At 47.5% G+C, this 18,292-nt stretch overlaps 1 protein-coding gene across 3 annotated transcripts; it reads left to right on the top strand.

Annotated features, from left to right (window-relative positions):
* Nucleotides 1-3,956: 3,956 nt before the first annotated feature.
* On the top strand, nt 3,957-8,787 carry TNFRSF18 (TNF receptor superfamily member 18). Of its 3 annotated transcripts, none has more exons than XM_041476441.1 (6): nt 3,957-4,162; nt 5,298-5,432; nt 5,639-5,726; nt 6,681-6,769; nt 7,269-7,409; nt 8,335-8,787. In XM_041476441.1, the coding sequence occupies exons 1-6, from the start codon at nt 4,015-4,017 to the stop codon at nt 8,496-8,498; spliced, it is 765 nt and encodes a 254-aa protein (XP_041332375.1). In that variant the 5' UTR covers nt 3,957-4,014; the 3' UTR covers nt 8,499-8,787. The 3 variants fall into 3 exon arrangements, with proteins under 3 accessions (XP_041332375.1, XP_041332376.1, XP_041332374.1); XM_041476442.1 differs by having other exon boundaries at nt 5,636-5,726; nt 8,341-8,787; XM_041476440.1 differs by having other exon boundaries at nt 5,636-5,726.
* Nucleotides 8,788-18,292: the final 9,505 nt, after the last annotated feature.

Genomic DNA, 18,292 nt, shown 5'->3' with positions numbered 1-18,292 from the left:
CCCCGGTGACGATTTTCCGTCGCCGTTATCTCCAGATTTTTTTTTTTCTCCTGAATTTGATTTTGACTCAATTTTGCCACCAGAGATGGAAAAAAAACTTCAAAAAAACTTGGGGTTTTTCCAGGAGTTTTTGGAGGTTTTTTTAATTTTTTTCTGATTTTTCCCAGGCTTTTTCTGCTTTTTCTGGATTTTTCCTGATTTTTCTTTTTATTTTTTTTCAGGTTTTTCAAGTTTTTTTCCCAGGTTTTTTTTTCCCATTTTTTTTTTTTTTCTGATTTTTTTTCTGGGTTTTCCCTCTGTCTAAGTTGGTTTCCCTTTGGGAATATCAAATTTTTTAGGATTTTCCTCATGGACACACCAAATTTGGAAGCAAAAAAGGGGAATTTTCCCTGGATAATAATCACAATCCTGAGGGGAAAAAAATCCCATTTTCCCCTGGATAATAATTGCATACTTGAGGGAAAAAATCCCATTTTTCCTTAGATAAGAACTGTACTCCATATGGGAAAAAAATCCCATTTTCCCCTGGATAATAAATGTATTTTGAGGGGAAAAAAATCTGGTTTTCCCTGGATAATAATTTTATTTTGAGGGGAGAAAAATCCCATTTTCCCCTGGATAATAATTGTATTTTGAGGGGGAAAAAAATCCCATTTTCCCCGGGATAATAATTTTATTTTGAGGGGAAAAAATCCATTTTTCCAGAGCCTCCCTGGCAGCAATTCCCTCCTTTCCCAACCCTTTCCATGGAAATTTCCTGCTCAGGAATTCTCCAGCGCTTCCCTCTCCCTCAGCTGCTCAGTCCTCTCGGTGGGGTGACAGACGCCTCCATGCCATGGGTAACATCCCCTTTGGGTCCGGCCTAAAGGGTTTTAAGCCCAGCCTAAGGCTCATTTATTTCCCCCAGAGCCCGGGGAACTTCCCTCCAAAAAAATCCTGGGAACCTCCACCGGATTATTCCACAACGTGGGAATGGAAATCCCACCCTGTGGGGTGAAAATCATTTCAAAGCTCGGCCTTGCTGGACTTAAGCCGGGCCTAACCACTCTGAAATTCTCCTGTGAGCGATTTTTCAGGGCAGGATGAGCTCATGGTTTCTCTTCTCCCCTAATCAGCAAAAAATCAGCGCCAGGAAACCAAACCCGCGGCGGAGAACGTTCCGGTGCTGCTGACGTGAGCTCCCGGGCTGGTTTCCTTCTTTTTGGGCTGCTTTCCTGCTTTTTGGGCTGCTTTTCTTTTTTGGTTTAGGGCAGTTTTCTGTGTTTTGGGCTGGTTTCCTTTGTTTTGGGGTCGTTTCTTTTCACTTTCTCCCAAATCCCGTCGTTTGGGCGGAGAGCAGGCTGCAGGAGAAGGGGGAGATGTAGGCACAGGAGAATTCCCAGGAATTCTTGGGGCTGGAAAAGCGCTGCAGGGTCAGAGTGATCCTCACCCTGAGTGCCACATCCAGGAATTCCTCCAGGAATGGGAATTCTGCCCTTTTCCCAAGGCCTGATTCCCTTTTCCATGGGGAAATCCCAACCCAAATTCCCCCGGCACAATTTTTGGCCGTTTCTCCTCGTTCTGTCTGTGACTGATCCCTGAGTGCCACATCCAGCAGTTCCTTGGAAACCTCCAGGAATGGGAATTCTGCCCTTTTTCTTCCATTTCCATGAGGAAATCCCAATCCCTGACACAATTTGAGGTCATTTCTCCTCATCCTATCCCAAAACCCATCTGACTCCAACCCCAAATTCCTCGAAAACCCTCTGGGATGTGCCTGTGGGTGAGAACATTCCCATGTTCTCATGGACACAGCTCCAGGAATCCATGGATTTCTCCCCAAATCCCATCCTTGGGGCTTTGGGAACCCCAGGGTGTGGGAAAGGGATTCAGGCTGGGACATTTTTCCCTCTTTTCCATCCTGCTTTGGAATTTAGGGTTGGAATCTTCCCTGATCCCCAGGTGAATTTTTTCCCAGGGGAAGGCAGGGCTGTGGTCAGGGGGTTTTTTTGGGAAGGATTCTGGGGTTTTAATGGATTTGGGGTTTCTGGGAATGTGTGATTTCTTGGGATTTTCCTCATGGAGTCACCAAATTTGGAAGCAAGAAAGGAGAATTTTCCCCAGGGGAAGGCAGGGATGTGAACAGTTGGGTTTGGGGAAGGATCCTGGGATTTTGATGGATTTCACCCCAGGTTTCCCTCTGGGAATGTCAGATTTTTTTGGGATTTTCCTTGTGGAGCCCCCACTTTTGCCCAAAAAGAGAAATTTTCCATAGGGGAATGCAGGGTGAGATTTTGGGAAAGATTTTTGGGGGTTTTGATGGATTTGGGGTGAGGATTTCACTCCAGCTTTCTGGCAGTGTCAGATTTTTAGGATTTTCCCTGTGGAGTCCCCAAATTTGCAGCCCAAAGAGGGGAACCTTTCCATGCAGTGTGCTGAGTGAGTTTTTAGGAAGGATCCAGGGATTTTCATGGATTTGGGGTGAGGATTTCACTCCAGCTTTCTGGCAATGTCAGATTTTTTAGGATTTTCCCTGTGGAGTCCCCAAATTTGCAGCCCAAAGAGGGGAACCTTTCCATGGGAGTGTGATGAGTGAGTTTTTGGGGTGAGGATTTCACTCCAGCTTTCTGGCAGTGTCAGATTTTTAGGATTTTCCCTGTGAAGTCCCCAAATTTGCAGCCCAAAGAGGGGAACCTTTCGGCAGAAGGAGTTTTTCTGGGGAGGGAAGCGAGCCGTGCGCGTGGGGCCCGAGCAGGGCCAGGATGGAGGGGAAATGTCAGCAGCCAGAGGTGGAGCTGCCGAGAAAACCCCGCAGCCGAGGCAGGGAGATGTTCACGCTGATAAATCCGATCATCAATCCGATAAATCCGATAAATCCGAAAGGTCAGCGCTGCCTCCGGGCCCCGGGAGCGGCTCTGCCCTCGGACGTGAGCGGAAAGTTCCGTCACCTGACGGGGCCGGGTGCCTCAAAGGGCAACACCAGACAAAGAGCAGGAAAAAATCCCCGAGGGGTTTTAGAAAAAAGAGAAATAGAGAAATAAAGAAAGAAATTGGAGTTTTTGCCGTGAGAAACGGCAGCTGGGAGGGGCAGGGGGCACCGGGGGGTGGGGTTGGGAAGGTTGGGATGGGAAAGAGGGAAAGGTTGGGATGGGAAAGAGGGAAAGATGGGATGGGTTTAGGGAAAGGTTGAGATGGGAAAAGGTTGGGGTGGGTTTAGGGAAAGGTTGGGATGGGAAAGAGGGAAAGGTTGGGGTGGGTTTTAAGGAAAGGTTGGGATGGGTTTTAGGAAAAGGTTGGGGTGGGTTTAGGGAAAGGTTGGGATGGGAAAGAGGGAAAGGTTGGGATGGGTTTTAAGGAAAGGTTGGGATGGGGTTTAGGGGAAGGTTGGGGTGGGTTTTAGGGGAAGGTTGGCATGAGGTTTAGGGAAAGGCTGGGAGGGATTTTAGGGAAAGAGGATGATCGGGATGGGTTTTAGGGAAAGTTGGGATGGATTTTAGGGATGGATGGATCCATGGATGGAATTCCCAGGGAATTTCTGGCCGCCCCATCCCTGCAGTGCCCGGGGCCAGCAGGAGATCTCTGCAATGAGCTGATTTCCCCCTCCCTCCCAGCCCACCATTCCCAAATTTCACCCCTTTAACCCTCCATGACCCCAACCCCCTTCTTTTTTTGGGGGTGGGCCACCCCTTTCCCTGCCCCCACCTCTGCTGTCTGAACCCAAACCTTCTCCCCGCCCCCCCAAAAAACAGGAAGAGCTCGGCCACAAAAACCCCGGCGCCTCCTCCGCGGCGGTGACAGGGACCTGGTGACACTGCGGGGTGGCACTGCCGGGGTGGCACTGCCGGGTGGCACTGCCGGGTGGCATTGCTGGGGTGGCACTGCCGGGGTGACACTGCCGGGGTGGCATTGCTGGGGTGGCACTGCTGGGGTGACACTGCCGGGTGGCCCTGCCGGGTGACACTGCTGGGTGGCACTGCTGGGTGGCACTGCCGGGTGACACTGCGGGGTGACACTGCGGGGTGGCACTGCCGGGACATGGCCGGGGCCCGGCTGTGGCTGCTGCTGGCACTGCTGGCCGGGCACGGGGCACGGCCGGGCCGGGCTGGGCAGTGCCAGGATGGGGAGCTCAGGACGGTCTGGGAAGGTGGCACCAAGTGCTGCCCCAAGTGCACCTGGATGGGAGGTGAGTGGGGGAATGGGGGGTGAGAATGGGGGGAAATGGGGGGAATTGGGGGGAAATTGTGTGTAAATGGGGGGAATTGTGTGTAAATAATGTGTAAATTGTGGGGAAATGGGGGTAAATGGGGAGAATGGTGTGTAAATGTGTAAATTGTGTGTAAATGGTAAATGGGGGGAATTGTGTGTAAATAATGTGTAAATTGTGTGTAAATGGGGGTGAATTGTGTGTAAATGGGGAGAATGTGTGTAAATTTTGTGTAAATGGGGGTAAATTGTGTGTAAATGGGGGTAAATGGGAGAAATTATGTGTAAATGGGATAAATTGTGTGTAAATGGGGGTAATTGTATGTAAATGGGGGTGAATAGTGTGTAAAGGGGGTAATTGTGTGTGAATTGCTTGTAAATGGGGGTAAATTGTGGGGTAATTGTGTGTAACGGGTCTGAATGGGGGTGAATTGTGTGGAAATGGGTGTAAATTGTGTGTAAATTGTGTGTAAATGGTGTGTAAATCGTGTGTAAATGGGGGTAATTGTGTGTAAATTGTGTGTGAATGGGGGTAAATTGTGGGGTAATTGTGTGTAACGGGTCTGAATGGGGGTGAATTGTGTGGAAATCGTGTGTAAATCACGGGTAAATGGGAGTGAATTGTGTCTCTCATTCCCTGGGATGGGGGGACAATTTTTGGGATCCCTTTTCCCAGGAAAAGTCTCTTCTTCCCTGGGAATATGAAGGACAATTTTTGGGATCCCGTTGCTCCAGACCCTTCCCCGTCTCTGGGTGTGTAAATTGTGTGTGAATGGGGGTAAATTGTGGGGTAGTTGTGTGTAACGGGTCTGAATGGGGGTGAATTGTGTGGAAATCGTGTGTAAATCACGGGTAAATGGGAGTGAATTGTGTCTCTCATTCCCTGGGATGGGGGGACAATTTTTGGGATCCCTTTTCCCAGGAAAAGTCTCTTCTTCCCTGGGAATATGAAGGACAATTTTTGGGATCCCGTTGCTCCAGACCCTTCCCCGTCTCTGGAAGCGCTGCCTCCCCCTCTCCCTTTTCCCGCGGGAACTGGAATTCCTTTGTGATGGGAATCCCTTGGGAATGGGAATGTGGTGGGAATAGCGGCATTAACCCCTTCCCTGCCGCAGGAAGCCCCGCGCCCTGCCAGGCGGCGCAGGACCACGACTGCAAATGTCCCCAGGGCCACAGCTGCTCCGACAAGCAGTGCCAGTTCTGCATGAAACTGCCCCAGTGCCAGCCCGGCTGGGAGCTCAGCAGGATCGGTAACGGGGCTGGGAACGGGGCTGGGAACGGGAATGGGAATGGGAGTGGGACGGGGAATGGGGATGGGAATGGGACGGGGAATGGGAATGGGGCAGGGAAAGGGAATAGGGCAGGGAATGGGGCAGGGAATGGGACTGGCCCTGGCTGTGCTCTGCTGGCTGTCCTGAATTTGGGATCTCAGCCATTCCCATCCTTTTCCCAGCAGGAGGTGTGAATTTCCGGTTTCAGTGCAAGCCCTGTGAGAACGGCTCCTACTCCAGCAGCAGGAACAGCTGGTGCCGCAACTGGACTGAGTATGGAGCAGTGATCAATAACCAATAATTCAGAGTTATTGCTAGGAATGGGTTTCATTCTCTGAAAATAGAAATAATAATATTAACAATGAGAATAAGAATGGACTGAATATGGGTTTATTGATATTCCCCTTATTTGGGAAAAAAAATAGGCTGGGTTTTTTTCCCCACTTTGAAATTAGGGAATAACAATAAGAAGAATGTAATAATAATAGTAATGATAGTAATAGTAATAATAATATAATATCAATTCATATTGAAATATCAATGAAGATATTCAATACTGCCATCAGAAAATCAAATTGAATCCAAGATGGTGATCATGTGATTATTGATGAATTTTTTAATTAAGCGAGACGTGGCATTTCTCTTCTTAGTCTCAGGCAGAGCTTAAGCCAAACTCGCAGTTTAAAATCAAAATTTAGATGCTGGAAAAAATATCCCCAACAGGGAAATCCATGGAAAAACAAACGGGGACGTTTGGGGAAGAGCCCAAATCTCCCCGGCGCTGCCCCAAGAGGGGCAGAACCTGGGGAGGGGAGGAAGAGAGGGGGGCAGGAAATGGGGAATACCCGGGATACCGAATTCCCGGGGGGCAGGAAATGGGGAATACCCGGGATACCGAATTCCCGGGAGGCAGGAAATGGGGAATACCCGGGATACCGAATTCCCGGGGGGCAGGAAATGCGTCATACCCCGGATGCCGAATTCCCGGGAGGCAGGAACTGGGGAATACCCGGGATGCCGAATTCCCGGGGGGGGCAGGAAATGGGGAATACCCGGGATACCGAATTCCCGGGAGGCAGGAACTGGGGAATACCCGGGATGCCGAATTCCCGGGAGGCAGGAAATGGGGAATACCCGGGATACCGAATTCCCGGGGGGCAGGAAATGGGGAATACCCGGGATGCCGAATTCCCGGGATGCCGAATTCCCGTCCTTTGTCCTTCGCAGCTGCGAGAGCAGCGGCTTCGTCACCCTGCGGGAGGGGAACAGCACCCACAACTCCGTGTGCAGCCTGCCCGTCCGAGCCCTGGAGCCAGGTACCCCAGAGCCCGGGAATTCCCTTCTCCCGCTGTCCCACTGCTTCCCAGCCCGGAAATCCTCCTGGGAAAGCGGTGCTGCCCGGGAAAACATTGCTCCTGTCTTCTCTTTCTCCTTTTTTTGTTTATTCTTCCTTTGCTTCTTCCCTTTCCCATTTCCTCTTCTCTTCCCTCTTTTCCTTCTCCTCTTTCTCTTCCATCTTTCCTTTCCTCTTCCTCATCCCATTTCCTCTTTCCTTTTCTTCTTCCCTCTCTTTTCCTTCTCCTTCTTCTATTTTCATTTCCTTCCCTGCTCCATTTCTTTTCCTTTTCCCTTTTTCCCTTTTCCCCTATTTCCATCCCATTCCACAATTCCCTCACCTCAGATCCTCTCCCACCTTCCCTCTTTCCCACAAAACCCCAAAATCAATCCCTACACTCCCTTGGAACATCTCCCTCCCCTGGAACAAACCCTAGCTCCGGAATTCCTTAATTTTTAATGAAAGCCCGTTAATTGCAGCCCGGGTTGCTCTGGAATTCCCCTCCAGCACCATCCTGGCCATCCTGGTGGCCGTGGCCCTGTTCGTGCTCATCCTGCTGACATTCCTGCTGCACTTCTGCATCTGGAGCCTCCGCAGGGACAGCAAGCTGCTGCCCGGGGGTGAGGAATGGGGGACAAAACCTGGGAATAAATGGGATAGAACCTGGGAATAAATGGGATAAAACCTGGGAATGGGGGGGACAAAACCTGGGAATGGGAAGGATGAAACCTGGGAATGGGGGGAATAAAACCTGGGAATAAATGGGATAAAAAGCTGGGAATGGGAGGGATAAAACATGGGAATGGGGGGGATAAAACCTGGGAATGGGAGGGATAAAACCTGGGAATAAATGGGATAAAAACCTGGGAATAAATGGGATAAAACCTGGGAATGGGGGGGACAAAAACCTGGAATGGAGGGAAAAACCTGGGAATAAATGGGATAAAAAGCTGGGAATGGGAGGGATAAAACATGGGAATGGGGGGGATAAAACCTGGGAATGGGAGGGATAAAACCTGGGAATAAATGGGATAAAAACCTGGGAATAAATGGGATAAAACCTGGGAATGGGGGGGGACAAAACCTGGGAATGGAGGGATAAAATCTGGAGTTGAATGGGATAAAAAATGGGAATGGATGGGATAAAAAATGGGAATGGATGGGATAAAAAATGGGAATGGATGGGATAAAATCTGAATGGGATAAAAGCATGGAATCAGTGGGTTAAAATCTGGGATTTCCTCTGGGATTTGGGGCAGGTTCCCAGAATCATCCAGGGCAGCCTTCCTGGCACGGGGGGCAGCGTGTGACGGGATTTTGGGATGCAATTCCCGGACTGGGTTTCCCAGAGAGGCTCTGGCTGCCCCTGGATCCCTGGAATTGTCCTTGTAGCCCCCTGGGACAGCGGGAAATCTCCCTGCCCACGGATGGGGCCACACTGGCTCATCCCAAAATCCCTCCTAAGCCATCCCATCACCCCAGGCAGCCCTGGCCGCACGAGCCGGGCCGTTCCTGGCATTCCCGCTGAGTTTTCCCCGTTCCCAGCCGCAGATTCCCTCCCCACCTTCCCGCGGCTGCCGCGGCTCCCGCAGCGCCCGCTCCAGGGGGAGGAATCCTACAGCATCCAATTCCCGGAGGAGGAGCACGGCGACAAGAGCGAGGATAAGCTTTCCGTGCTGTCCCTCAAGGCGTACGGCGAGCTCCGCTAGCGGGACCCGCACCGGGAACGCGGGGCTGGGCTGCGCTTCCCAAAATCCCAGCCCGGCCCCGGGGGATGGGAGCCGGCCGGGGCTGCTCCCTGGGGAGAGGAGCGCGCTCAGGGCGAGCTTGGGCTTGTTTGTCCCCTAAAAAAAGCTGGAATTTAGGGATAGATCCTGCTGGGGTTGGTTCAGGAGGAGAGGAGATTTCTCAGGATATGCTGATTTCCAGGAGTGGGAATTGTGGCCACATCTCCTGCTTTTCCCACATCTGCTTTTCCCACATCATCTCCTGCTTTTCCCATATTATCTCCTGCTTTTCCCCATCATCTCCTGCTTTTCCCACATCTGCTTTTCCCACATCATCTCCTGCTTTTTCCACATCATCTTCTGCTTTTCTCATCTCATCTTCTTCTTTTCCCACATCATCTCCTGCTTTTCCCACATCTGCTTTTCCCACATCTGCTTTTCCCACATCATCTCCTGCTTTTCCCACATCATCTCCTGCTTTTCCCACATCATCTCCTGCTTTTCCCCATCATCTCCTGCTTTTCCCACATCTGTTTTTCCTCCATATCCTGCTTTTCCCCATCATCTCCCTGCTTTTCCCACATCTTCTCCTGCTTTTCCCATATCTGCTTTTCCCCATCTCCTGCTCTTCCCTGGCTTTTCCAGCACTGCCCCAGTTGGGTCATTCCCAACCCCATTCCAGCCTCTCCTGACCCCATTCCTGCTCCCACCCCACGATTCCCTTGGGAAGCTCCTCCTGTGCCACCAGGGATTTCCCTGTGCTGGTTCTTCCAAGGAAAATCAGGAAAAAAAGGGAGTGAAGCTCATCCAGGGACTGGTCAGAGCTCTGGAAAAATGGAGGGAATGGGAAAAAAATCCTGGCAAACTCTCTCAGGTGGGGTTTGGGGATTTCTGATCCCTGTGGGGTCCTTCCCACTTAGGATATTCCAAGATTTTTGATGTAATTCCAGCAGCTTTGGGAAGTTTTTTTGGGCTGACTCCCTGTGGAGATGCCAGTGCCAAGATCTGTGTTGATAATTATGGGTAATTAATTAGGGATAATCCAGGACGAGTTTCTCCTGGAAGTCGTGGATTCTCAGTGGAAATCCATGGAAATTTCCAGGATTTCAGAGGAATTCCACATGGATTTAAACCTGTGCTGGATGATCCCTGGATTTTGGGCTGGGAGCTCTGGGAATGTTCCCCTGGAGAAGGATTGGGATGAGGGATGGAGGGACAGGACACTGGGAATGGAAAAGGATTGGAAATCTGGGAAAAATCCTTCCCTGGGAGATTCCAGAGGCTCCTGGGGAGTTCCAGCAGTTTCCCTGGATTTGGGGTCACAGCCAGGAATTCCTGCAGGAACAGAGACCCCCAAAGCTGCTCTGGGAAGTTTCTGATTCCCTGGGAAAATTTGGGAAATTCCAAAGAAAAATTCATTTGAACCAAGCTTTTTTCTTTTGGGGTTTTTATTTAATTTGGGTTTCAACTCCGGCCTCGTTCCCAAAATAATCCTGAGGAATCCCAGCCTCCTCCTCCCCTCTGGAATTTTATCCCAATCCTGGAGAGAACAGAGCCTTGGGCTCACAGGAAAACCTGGAAAACGCTCTCAGGAAAGGAAAAAAAAAGGAGAAAAAAAATTCCCTTTTTTTGGGGAATCAAAATTCCTCTCTCCAGGAGCAGAGATCCGGATCCGGGAATGGGAAAACATCCCAAAAAAAGCCACGGAATTCCACCCAAAACCCGGCTTTGCTTCCCCTTTCCCAACCCTGTGGCAGCAGAGGGAGCTCTGGAGAGGAAATTCCAGAGGGAATTCAACATTCCCTGGAGAATTCCCTGGAGAAATCCCAAAGTTTGGAGCACAAAGGCACCGCTGCCTTCCTGCCCGGGGTGAGGAAATCGGGAATTGTTTCCCTTTTATCGCCCTGGAACAGCCCGGACCTGTTCCTGCAATCCCTGAAAATGGAATTTTGTCAGGAATTCTTCCGCTCAAGGGGATTTTTCCAAGACCAAAGTGCCTGAAATGCCTCAAATTAATAGGAAAATTCATTAATTTTGATTAAGTCAAGGATTTGGGGGCTTTGTTCTGCAATTTTACCATGAAAAAAATGACAATAATCTCCCAAATGAATCCCAGCTGTGAAATTCCAGGAATTCTTCCTCTCAAGGGAGTTTTTCCTGGGATTTGCGCCCTGCTGAAAGCGCCTAAAATGATATAAAAATTCATTGATTCTTCTGATAAAAACGAGATTTTTGGGGCTTTTCTCCACATTTTTGCTACGGAAAAAGTGCTTAAACCCCCAAAAACGAATCCCAGCTGTGAAATTCCAAGAATTCTTCCTGGAATTTTGTCCTGCTGAAAGCACTTAAAATTACATAAAAATTCATTGATTTTTCTGATAAAAATGCGGGTTTTTTTGGCTTTTCTCCACATTTTTGCCATGCAAAAAGTGCTTAAACCCCCAAGACCGAATTCCAGCTGTGAAATTCCAGGAATTCTCCCTCTCAAGGGAGTTTTTCCTGGGATTTGCGCCCTGCTGAAAGCGCCTAAAATGATATAAAAATTCATTGATTCTTCTGATAAAAACGAGATTTTTGGGGCTTTTCTCCACATTTTTGCTACGGAAAAAGTGCTTAAAACCCCAAAACAGAATTCCAGCTGTGAAATTCCAGGAATTCTTCCTCTCAAGGGAGTTTTTCCTGGGATTTGCGCCCTGCTGAAAGCGCCTAAAATGATATAAAAATTCATTGATTCTTCTGATAAAAACGAGATTTTTGGGGCTTTTCTCCCCATTTTTGCTACGGAAAAAGTGCTTAAAACCCCAAAACAGAATTCCAGCTGTGAAATTCCAGGAATTCTTCTGGGATTTTGTCCTGCTGAAAGCGCCTAAAATGATATAAAAATTCATTGATTCTTCTGATAAAAATGCGATTTTTTTGGGCTTTTCTCCACATTTTTGCCATGAAAAATCTTGGGATTTTTGCTCTGCTGAAAGCGCCTAAAATGATATAAAAATTCATTGATTCTTCTGATAAAAATGCGATTTTTTTTTTTGCTTTTCTCCACATTTTTGCTACGGAAAAAGTGCTTAAAACCCCAAAACAGAATTCCAGCTGTGAAATTCCAGGAATTCTTCTGGGATTTTGTTTCTCCACATTTTTGCTACGGAAAAAGTGCTTAAACCCCCAAAAACGAATCCCAGCTGTGAAATTTCAGGAATTCTTCCTGGAATTTTGTCCAGCACTGCCCCAGTTGGGTCATTCCCAACCCCATTCCAGCCTCTCCTGACCCCATTCCTGCTCCCACCCCACGATTCCCTTGGGAAGCTCCTCCTGTGCCACCAGGGATTTCCCTGTGCCGGTTCTTCCAAGGAAAATCAGGAAAAAAAGGGAGTGAAGCTCATCCAGGGACTGGTCAGAGCTCTGGAAAAATGGAGGGAATGGGAAAAAAATCCTGGCAAACTCTCTCAGGTGGGGTTTGGGGATTTCTGATCCCTGTGGGGTCCTTCCCACTTAGGATATTCCAAGATTTTTGATGTAATTCCAGCAGCTTTGGGAAGTTTTTTTGGGCTGACTCCCTGTGGAGATGCCAGTGCCAAGATCTGTGTTGATAATTATGGGTAATTAATTAGGGATAATCCAGGACGAGTTTCTCCTGGAAGTCGTGGATTCTCAGTGGAAATCCATGGAAATTTCCAGGATTTCAGAGGAATTCCACATGGATTTAAACCTGTGCTGGATGATCCCTGGATTTTGGGCTGGGAGCTCTGGGAATGTTCCCCTGGAGAAGGATTGGGACGAGGGATGGAGGGACAGGACACTGGGAATGGAAAAGGATTGGAAATCTGGGAAAAATCCTTCCCTGGGAGATTCCAGAGGCTCCTGGGGAGTTCCAGCAGTTTCCCTGGATTTGGGGTCACAGCCAGGAATTCCTGCAGGAACAGAGACCCCCAAAGCTGCTCTGGGAAGTTTCTGATTCCCTGGGAAAATTTGGGAAATTCCAAAGAAAAATTCATTTGAACCAAGCTTTTTTCTTTTGGGGTTTTTATTTAATTTGGGTTTCAACTCCGGCCTCGTTCCCAAAATAATCCTGAGGAATCCCAGCCTCCTCCTCCCCTCTGGAATTTTATCCCAATCCTGGAGAGAACAGAGCCTTGGGCTCACAGGAAAACCTGGAAAACGCTCTCAGGAAAGGAAAAAAAAAGGAGAAAAAAAATTCCCTTTTTTTGGGGAATCAAAATTCCTCTCTCCAGGAGCAGAGATCCGGATCCGGGAATGGGAAAACATCCCAAAAAAAGCCACGGAATTCCACCCAAAACCCGGCTTTGCTTCCCCTTTCCCAACCCTGTGGCAGCAGAGGGAGCTCTGGAGAGGAAATTCCAGAGGGAATTCAACATTCCCTGGAGAATTCCCTGGAGAAATCCCAAAGTTTGGAGCACAAAGGCACCGCTGCCTTCCTGCCCGGGGTGAGGAAATCGGGAATTGTTTCCCTTTTATCCCCCTGGAACAGCCCGGATCTGTTCCTGCAATCCCTGAAAATGGAATTTTGTCAGGAATTCTTCCGCTCAAGGGGATTTTTCCAAGACCAAAGTGCCTGAAATGCCTCAAATTAATAGGAAAATTCATTAATTTTGATTAAGTCAAGGATTTGGGGGCTTTGTTCTGCAATTTTACCATGAAAAAAATGACAATAATCTCCCAAATGAATCCCAGCTGTGAAATTCCAGGAATTCTTCCTCTCAAGGGAGTTTTTCCTGGGATTTGTGCCCTGCTGAAAGCGCCTAAAATGATATAAAAATTCATTGATTCTTCTGATAAAAACGAGATTTTTGGGGCTTTTCTCCACATTTTTGCTACGGAAAAAGTGCTTAAACCCCCAAAAACGAATCCCAGCTGTGAAATTTCAGGAATTCTTCCTGGAATTTTGTCCTGCTGAAAGCACTTAAAATTACATAAAAATTCATTCATTCTTCTGATAAAAACGAGATTTTTTTTTGGCTTTTCTCCACATTTTTGCTATGAAAAAGTGCTTAAACCCCCAAAATTGAATTCCAGCTGTGAAATTCCAGGAATTCTCCCTCTCAAGGGAGTTTTTCTTGGGATTTTTGCTCTGCTGAAAGCGCCTAAAATGATATAAAAATTCATTGATTCTTCTGATAAAAATGCGATTTTTTTTTTTGCTTTTCTCCACATTTTTGCTACGGAAAAAGTGCTTAAACCCCCAAAAACGAATCCCAGCTGTGAAATTTCAGGAATTCTTCCTGGAATTTTGTCCTGCTGAAAGCACTTAAAATTACATAAAAATTCATTGATTTTTCTGATAAAAATGCGGGTTTTTTTGGCTTTTCTCCACATTTTTGCTACGGAAAAAGTGCTTAAACCCCCAAAGCGGAATTCCAGCAGTGGGATTCCAGGGATCGCCCCTCCCGGGAGCTGTGCGTGCCCCGCGGCGCTGCCCGTGCGACTGACGGCATTACCAGGCAGTATTAGACACGGAGAGCAGATCTAAGCGTGCCTGGTAAAACACCAATCCGCAGGATTATTCCGGGAAAATCCCGGTTTTTTCCACATCCACAGCTGGAAAACGATCCCAAGGGAAAAGGCTCAGCCGTTCCCGGGGGGGCTTGAACTCGTCCTGCTCGGTTTGAGGCGGGGAAGGAGGGAAATTCTGCTTTTTGTGCTGGGCTGGGAGGGAGATGGAAATGTTGGGAAGGACTCGCGGGTGTGGGAGCGGCCAGAGCGGCCTCCGGAAATTTGGGATGTGCCTCGTCCTCCAACGCCCCTTGCTGAGGCACAGCTTTTAGGATTTAGGCATTAAAAGCTCCTAAACCACACCAAAAAGCTCCTAAATCACCCCAAAAGCTCCTTAATCATCCCAAAAAGATCCTGAACTATCCCAAAAATATCCTGAACATCCCAAAAAGCTCCTGAACATCCCAAAAAAGATCCTGAACCATCCTAAAAAGATCCTAAATCACCCCAAAAAGCTGCTAAATCACACCAAAAGCTCCTGAACCATCCCAAAAAGCTTCTAAACCTCCCCAAAAAGCTCCTGAACCATCCCAAAAGGCTCCTAAATTACCCCAAAAAGCTCCTGAACCATCCCCAAAAGATCTTGAACCATCCCAAAAAGCTCCTAAACCACCCAAAAAGCTCCTAAATCACCCCAAAAAGCTTCTGAACCATCCCAAAAAGATCCTAAAGCATGCCCAAAGCTTCTAAACCACCCCAAAAAAGATCCTAAATCATTCCAAAAAGCTCCTGAACGCCCCAAAAAGTTCCTAAACCACCCCAAAAAGCTCCTGAACCTCTCAAAGAGCTCCTGAACATCTCAAAAAGCTCCTGAACCACCCCAAAAGGCTCCTAAATCACCCCAAAAAGCTCCTGAACATCTCAAAAAGATCCTGAAGCATCCTGAAAAGCTTCTAAACCATCCTAAAAAACTCCTGAACCACCCCAAAAAGCTCCTAAATAATTCCAAAAAGCTCCTGAACCACCCCAAAAAGCTCCTGAACCCCAAACCCAGGTGAGCGAGGGGGATTTGAGGAAAGGGGAATCAGAGGGAAAAGGGAATTTTCTGGGGTTTTTTTTCTGTTTTTTCCCCACCAGGGCAAATTCAGGGATTTTCCTGAATCCCAGAATTTGTTTTCCCAGGGATTTCCCTCTGGAATGTTCCCTGGGTGGTTTTGGGTTTTTTTTTTTTGGGATTTCTTTCCCCAGGTTGGAGGAGGGGGATGGGCTCCAATCCCAGGGATTTATGGGCTCGTTAAAATCCAATTCCCAGAATTCCTCCCCCATTTCCTCCGGGCCTCCCGGAGCAGTTACTCATTAACACCGAGCCTTAATTAATCACCCCCCCGCTGCTTCCTCCTTTCCTGCTTTTCCTGGGAATTTCAACCTCCAAGGACAAACCAAGCTCCTTCCAGGCTGGATTTAGGGCAGCTCCTCCCGGGCTCTCCACGTTGGGATAATTTTATAGGAATTATAATTTTAATTTGGAATATTTTTAACGATGAGCCACTTTTCATTTTAATTACGGAGCAATTAATTCCATTTTTCTCTGATTATCCACGAATTTTAGCAAGGAATCTTAAGCCTGGTTTAGTGCAAAGCAGGAGAAAAAAGGATTTGAAGTTTTCTAGGGATGAGGGAAGAGAATTCCAGACTGGTTTGGGTTGGAAGGGACTTGAAAATCCTTGAATTCCAAACATTTTTGGGTCACTAGAGGGTTAATTTGGAATTTGGAGTGAGGGAAGGGATTAATTCCAGGAAAAACCTCGTGGGGCTGGGATTTAATCCCAGATCAAATCCTTGGAATCCCAGGGAAAGCTCCGGGCTCAGGAATGTGGGGAACTGCCTTGGCTGGGCCAGAAAGGAGCCAAAAGCTGGGATTGGGAGGAATTTCGGGATGGAAAAGGGGATCAGGAGGAGTTTTGGGATGGAAAAGGGGATCAGGAGGAATTTTGGGATGGAAAGGAGGAATCAGGAGGAATTTTGGGATGGAAAAGGGGATCAGGAGGAATTTCTCCATGGAAAAGGGAATGAGGAGGAATTTTGGGATGGAAAGGGGAATGAGGAGGAATTTCTCCATGGAAAAGGGGCTGGAATCTGGGAATGGTTCTCCGGAATTCCCATCCCATGGAACTCCTGGGTGTGGCACAAGGCAGGGATTGGGCAAGCCCGGCCTAAATGATCCCGGAATTCTGGGATCCCTGGTGTGAGGCTGGATCTGAACCAGGAATTCTGACAGAATTCCCCTTCCCTGCGGACAAATCGAGGGGAAAACCCCAAATTTGGGGGATTTGACCAGGGAGGTCCCGAAAGGTGAACAAAGACAGGTCCTAAACGTGGACCTGGGATTGAGGGAACGTCCCTGGGCTAGGCCGAGCCTTGGTGTTCGCTGGGCCCCAGGTTAGGCCTGGCTTTAGCTGTGGAGCCAGATCTCTCCTGCAGCTCCAGCAGGGCTGAAATTTGGGATTTTTTCCCTAAAGCTGGGCTCAGATTTGCTGGAATTTTTGAGGGGTGGGGTCCCCTCTGTCACCCCAGCGAGGAATTTCAGGGGAATTTTATTCCATTGGAGAGAAGAGGAATTTCCTTTGGGAATTCCATTTCCCAGAGGAATTTCCTTTGGGAATTCCATCTGAAGTTAAGCCTGATTTAATACAGATCTAAAAGAGAAACAGGAAGTTAAGCCTGACTTAACACAAAAGAACGAGGCAATCCCAACGTTCCACTGCAGTCTTCCCCTTCCCTCCCTGGTGAACATTTCTGGGACAGAATTCCCACATTTCCCTCCTTCCTCAACCACCTCCTTTTCCCATCTGGACATTCCCAACATTTTTGGGAATATTTTGGCATTTTTTTTGCAGCACCCGATCCGGGGATTTTTCCTGAGCCAGGCTTATCCCAAGGGGATTTCCTCCACCCAGAATTAAGATTTGCCACCCCACACTAAACCCGCCAGAGCCCGAAACTCAAAGCTTGGATTTGGACCCGGGGAGGGGTTTGGGGCCCAAAGCTGCAACTCTTAAGCCGGGATTTAAGCTCCACTCCCAGATTATTTTGTGCTGGATTCCCACGGAGTGCAGGAAACACCATCATCATCATTACCAGGCAGTATTAGAAAGGCTGAGATCATCCAATGCTGCCCAGTAAGATGGTGAGGATATCTCAGGGTCAGGCCTCCAAAATCCCCAGTTTAAGCCCAGTTTCCCAGAACCACATCCCAGTGTTTCACTGAGGCCTCGTCCTGCATGGAGTAAAGCCAAGCTTAAATCCTGAACCTGAACTCAGAGCAAACCCCACCAAAACTTCAAAAAACTCAAAAAACACCCAAAAAATGCCCAAAAATGCAACGCCAACCAAAAAACACCAAAAATCCCAGAAATAACAACAAAAAACTGACAAAAAAACCAACAAAAGTGACAAAAAACTGCCTGAAAAGTCAAAAATAATGAGAAAAACTCGCCAAAAACTCAAGAAACAGAAAAGACCTCCAAAAGAGCAACAAAAAAACCCAAAACAACCAAAAAACACAAAAAAACCCCAAAATAACAAGAAAACACTGCCAAAAATCACAATAAAACCTACCCAAAACTCCCAAAAAACCCCAAATTTCTGCTTTTATGGATAAGTTGGGTAAAAAAAGGGGAATAAATTCTATTTTTTTCTGGTTTTAGAATAGATCTTGGAAAAGTGGCAGGAAAAAAAAGGGGAAATGAGGAAAAGCAGAAGGAAAAATGGGAAACCCACCCAAATTCCAATTCTCAGAGCATTCCCTGCTCCTGGATTTCCAGGGAATCCAAACTTTTTCCTGATTTTTCCGATTTTTCCTGATTTTCCTGATTTTCCTGATTTTTCCTGATTTTTTCCCGATTTTCCTCTGATTTGTTCTGATTTTTTTCCAGATTTTTTCCTGATTTTTCCTGATTCTTTCAATTAAAGAAATCCCTCTCCCTTTTTAACAGCAATATTTCCAAATTAATTTTAATTTTAATTCTTCTTTTCTTCCAAGGTGTGACCTGAACTTGGAACCACTCCCAAGTTCAATAAATAAATCTAAATTAATTTTAATAAAATTAAATTAATTCCATAAAAATTCCCAATTCCTGGAATTCATTGCCTGCATGGAGCAATATTGAAAATTCAATTTTAAATTCCAGAATTTTTAATTCCATTCCCACTGGAATTCCTGGGCTTTCTCTGGAATCCAAAAAATGGGATTTTGAAATGGAATTCTACCCCAAAAAATGGGATTTAGAGGAAGAACCCAGGGCCTGACCTCACCCTTCAAAAAT

This window comes from Pyrgilauda ruficollis, unplaced genomic scaffold (assembly GCF_017590135.1).
Source record: "Pyrgilauda ruficollis isolate IOZ18807 unplaced genomic scaffold, ASM1759013v1 scaffold382, whole genome shotgun sequence".
NCBI classification, from domain to species: Eukaryota; Metazoa; Chordata; class Aves; order Passeriformes; family Passeridae; genus Pyrgilauda; species Pyrgilauda ruficollis.
Note: the sequence above shows the minus strand (reverse complement) of the source record. Positions and strands in the feature narration are given on the sequence as shown.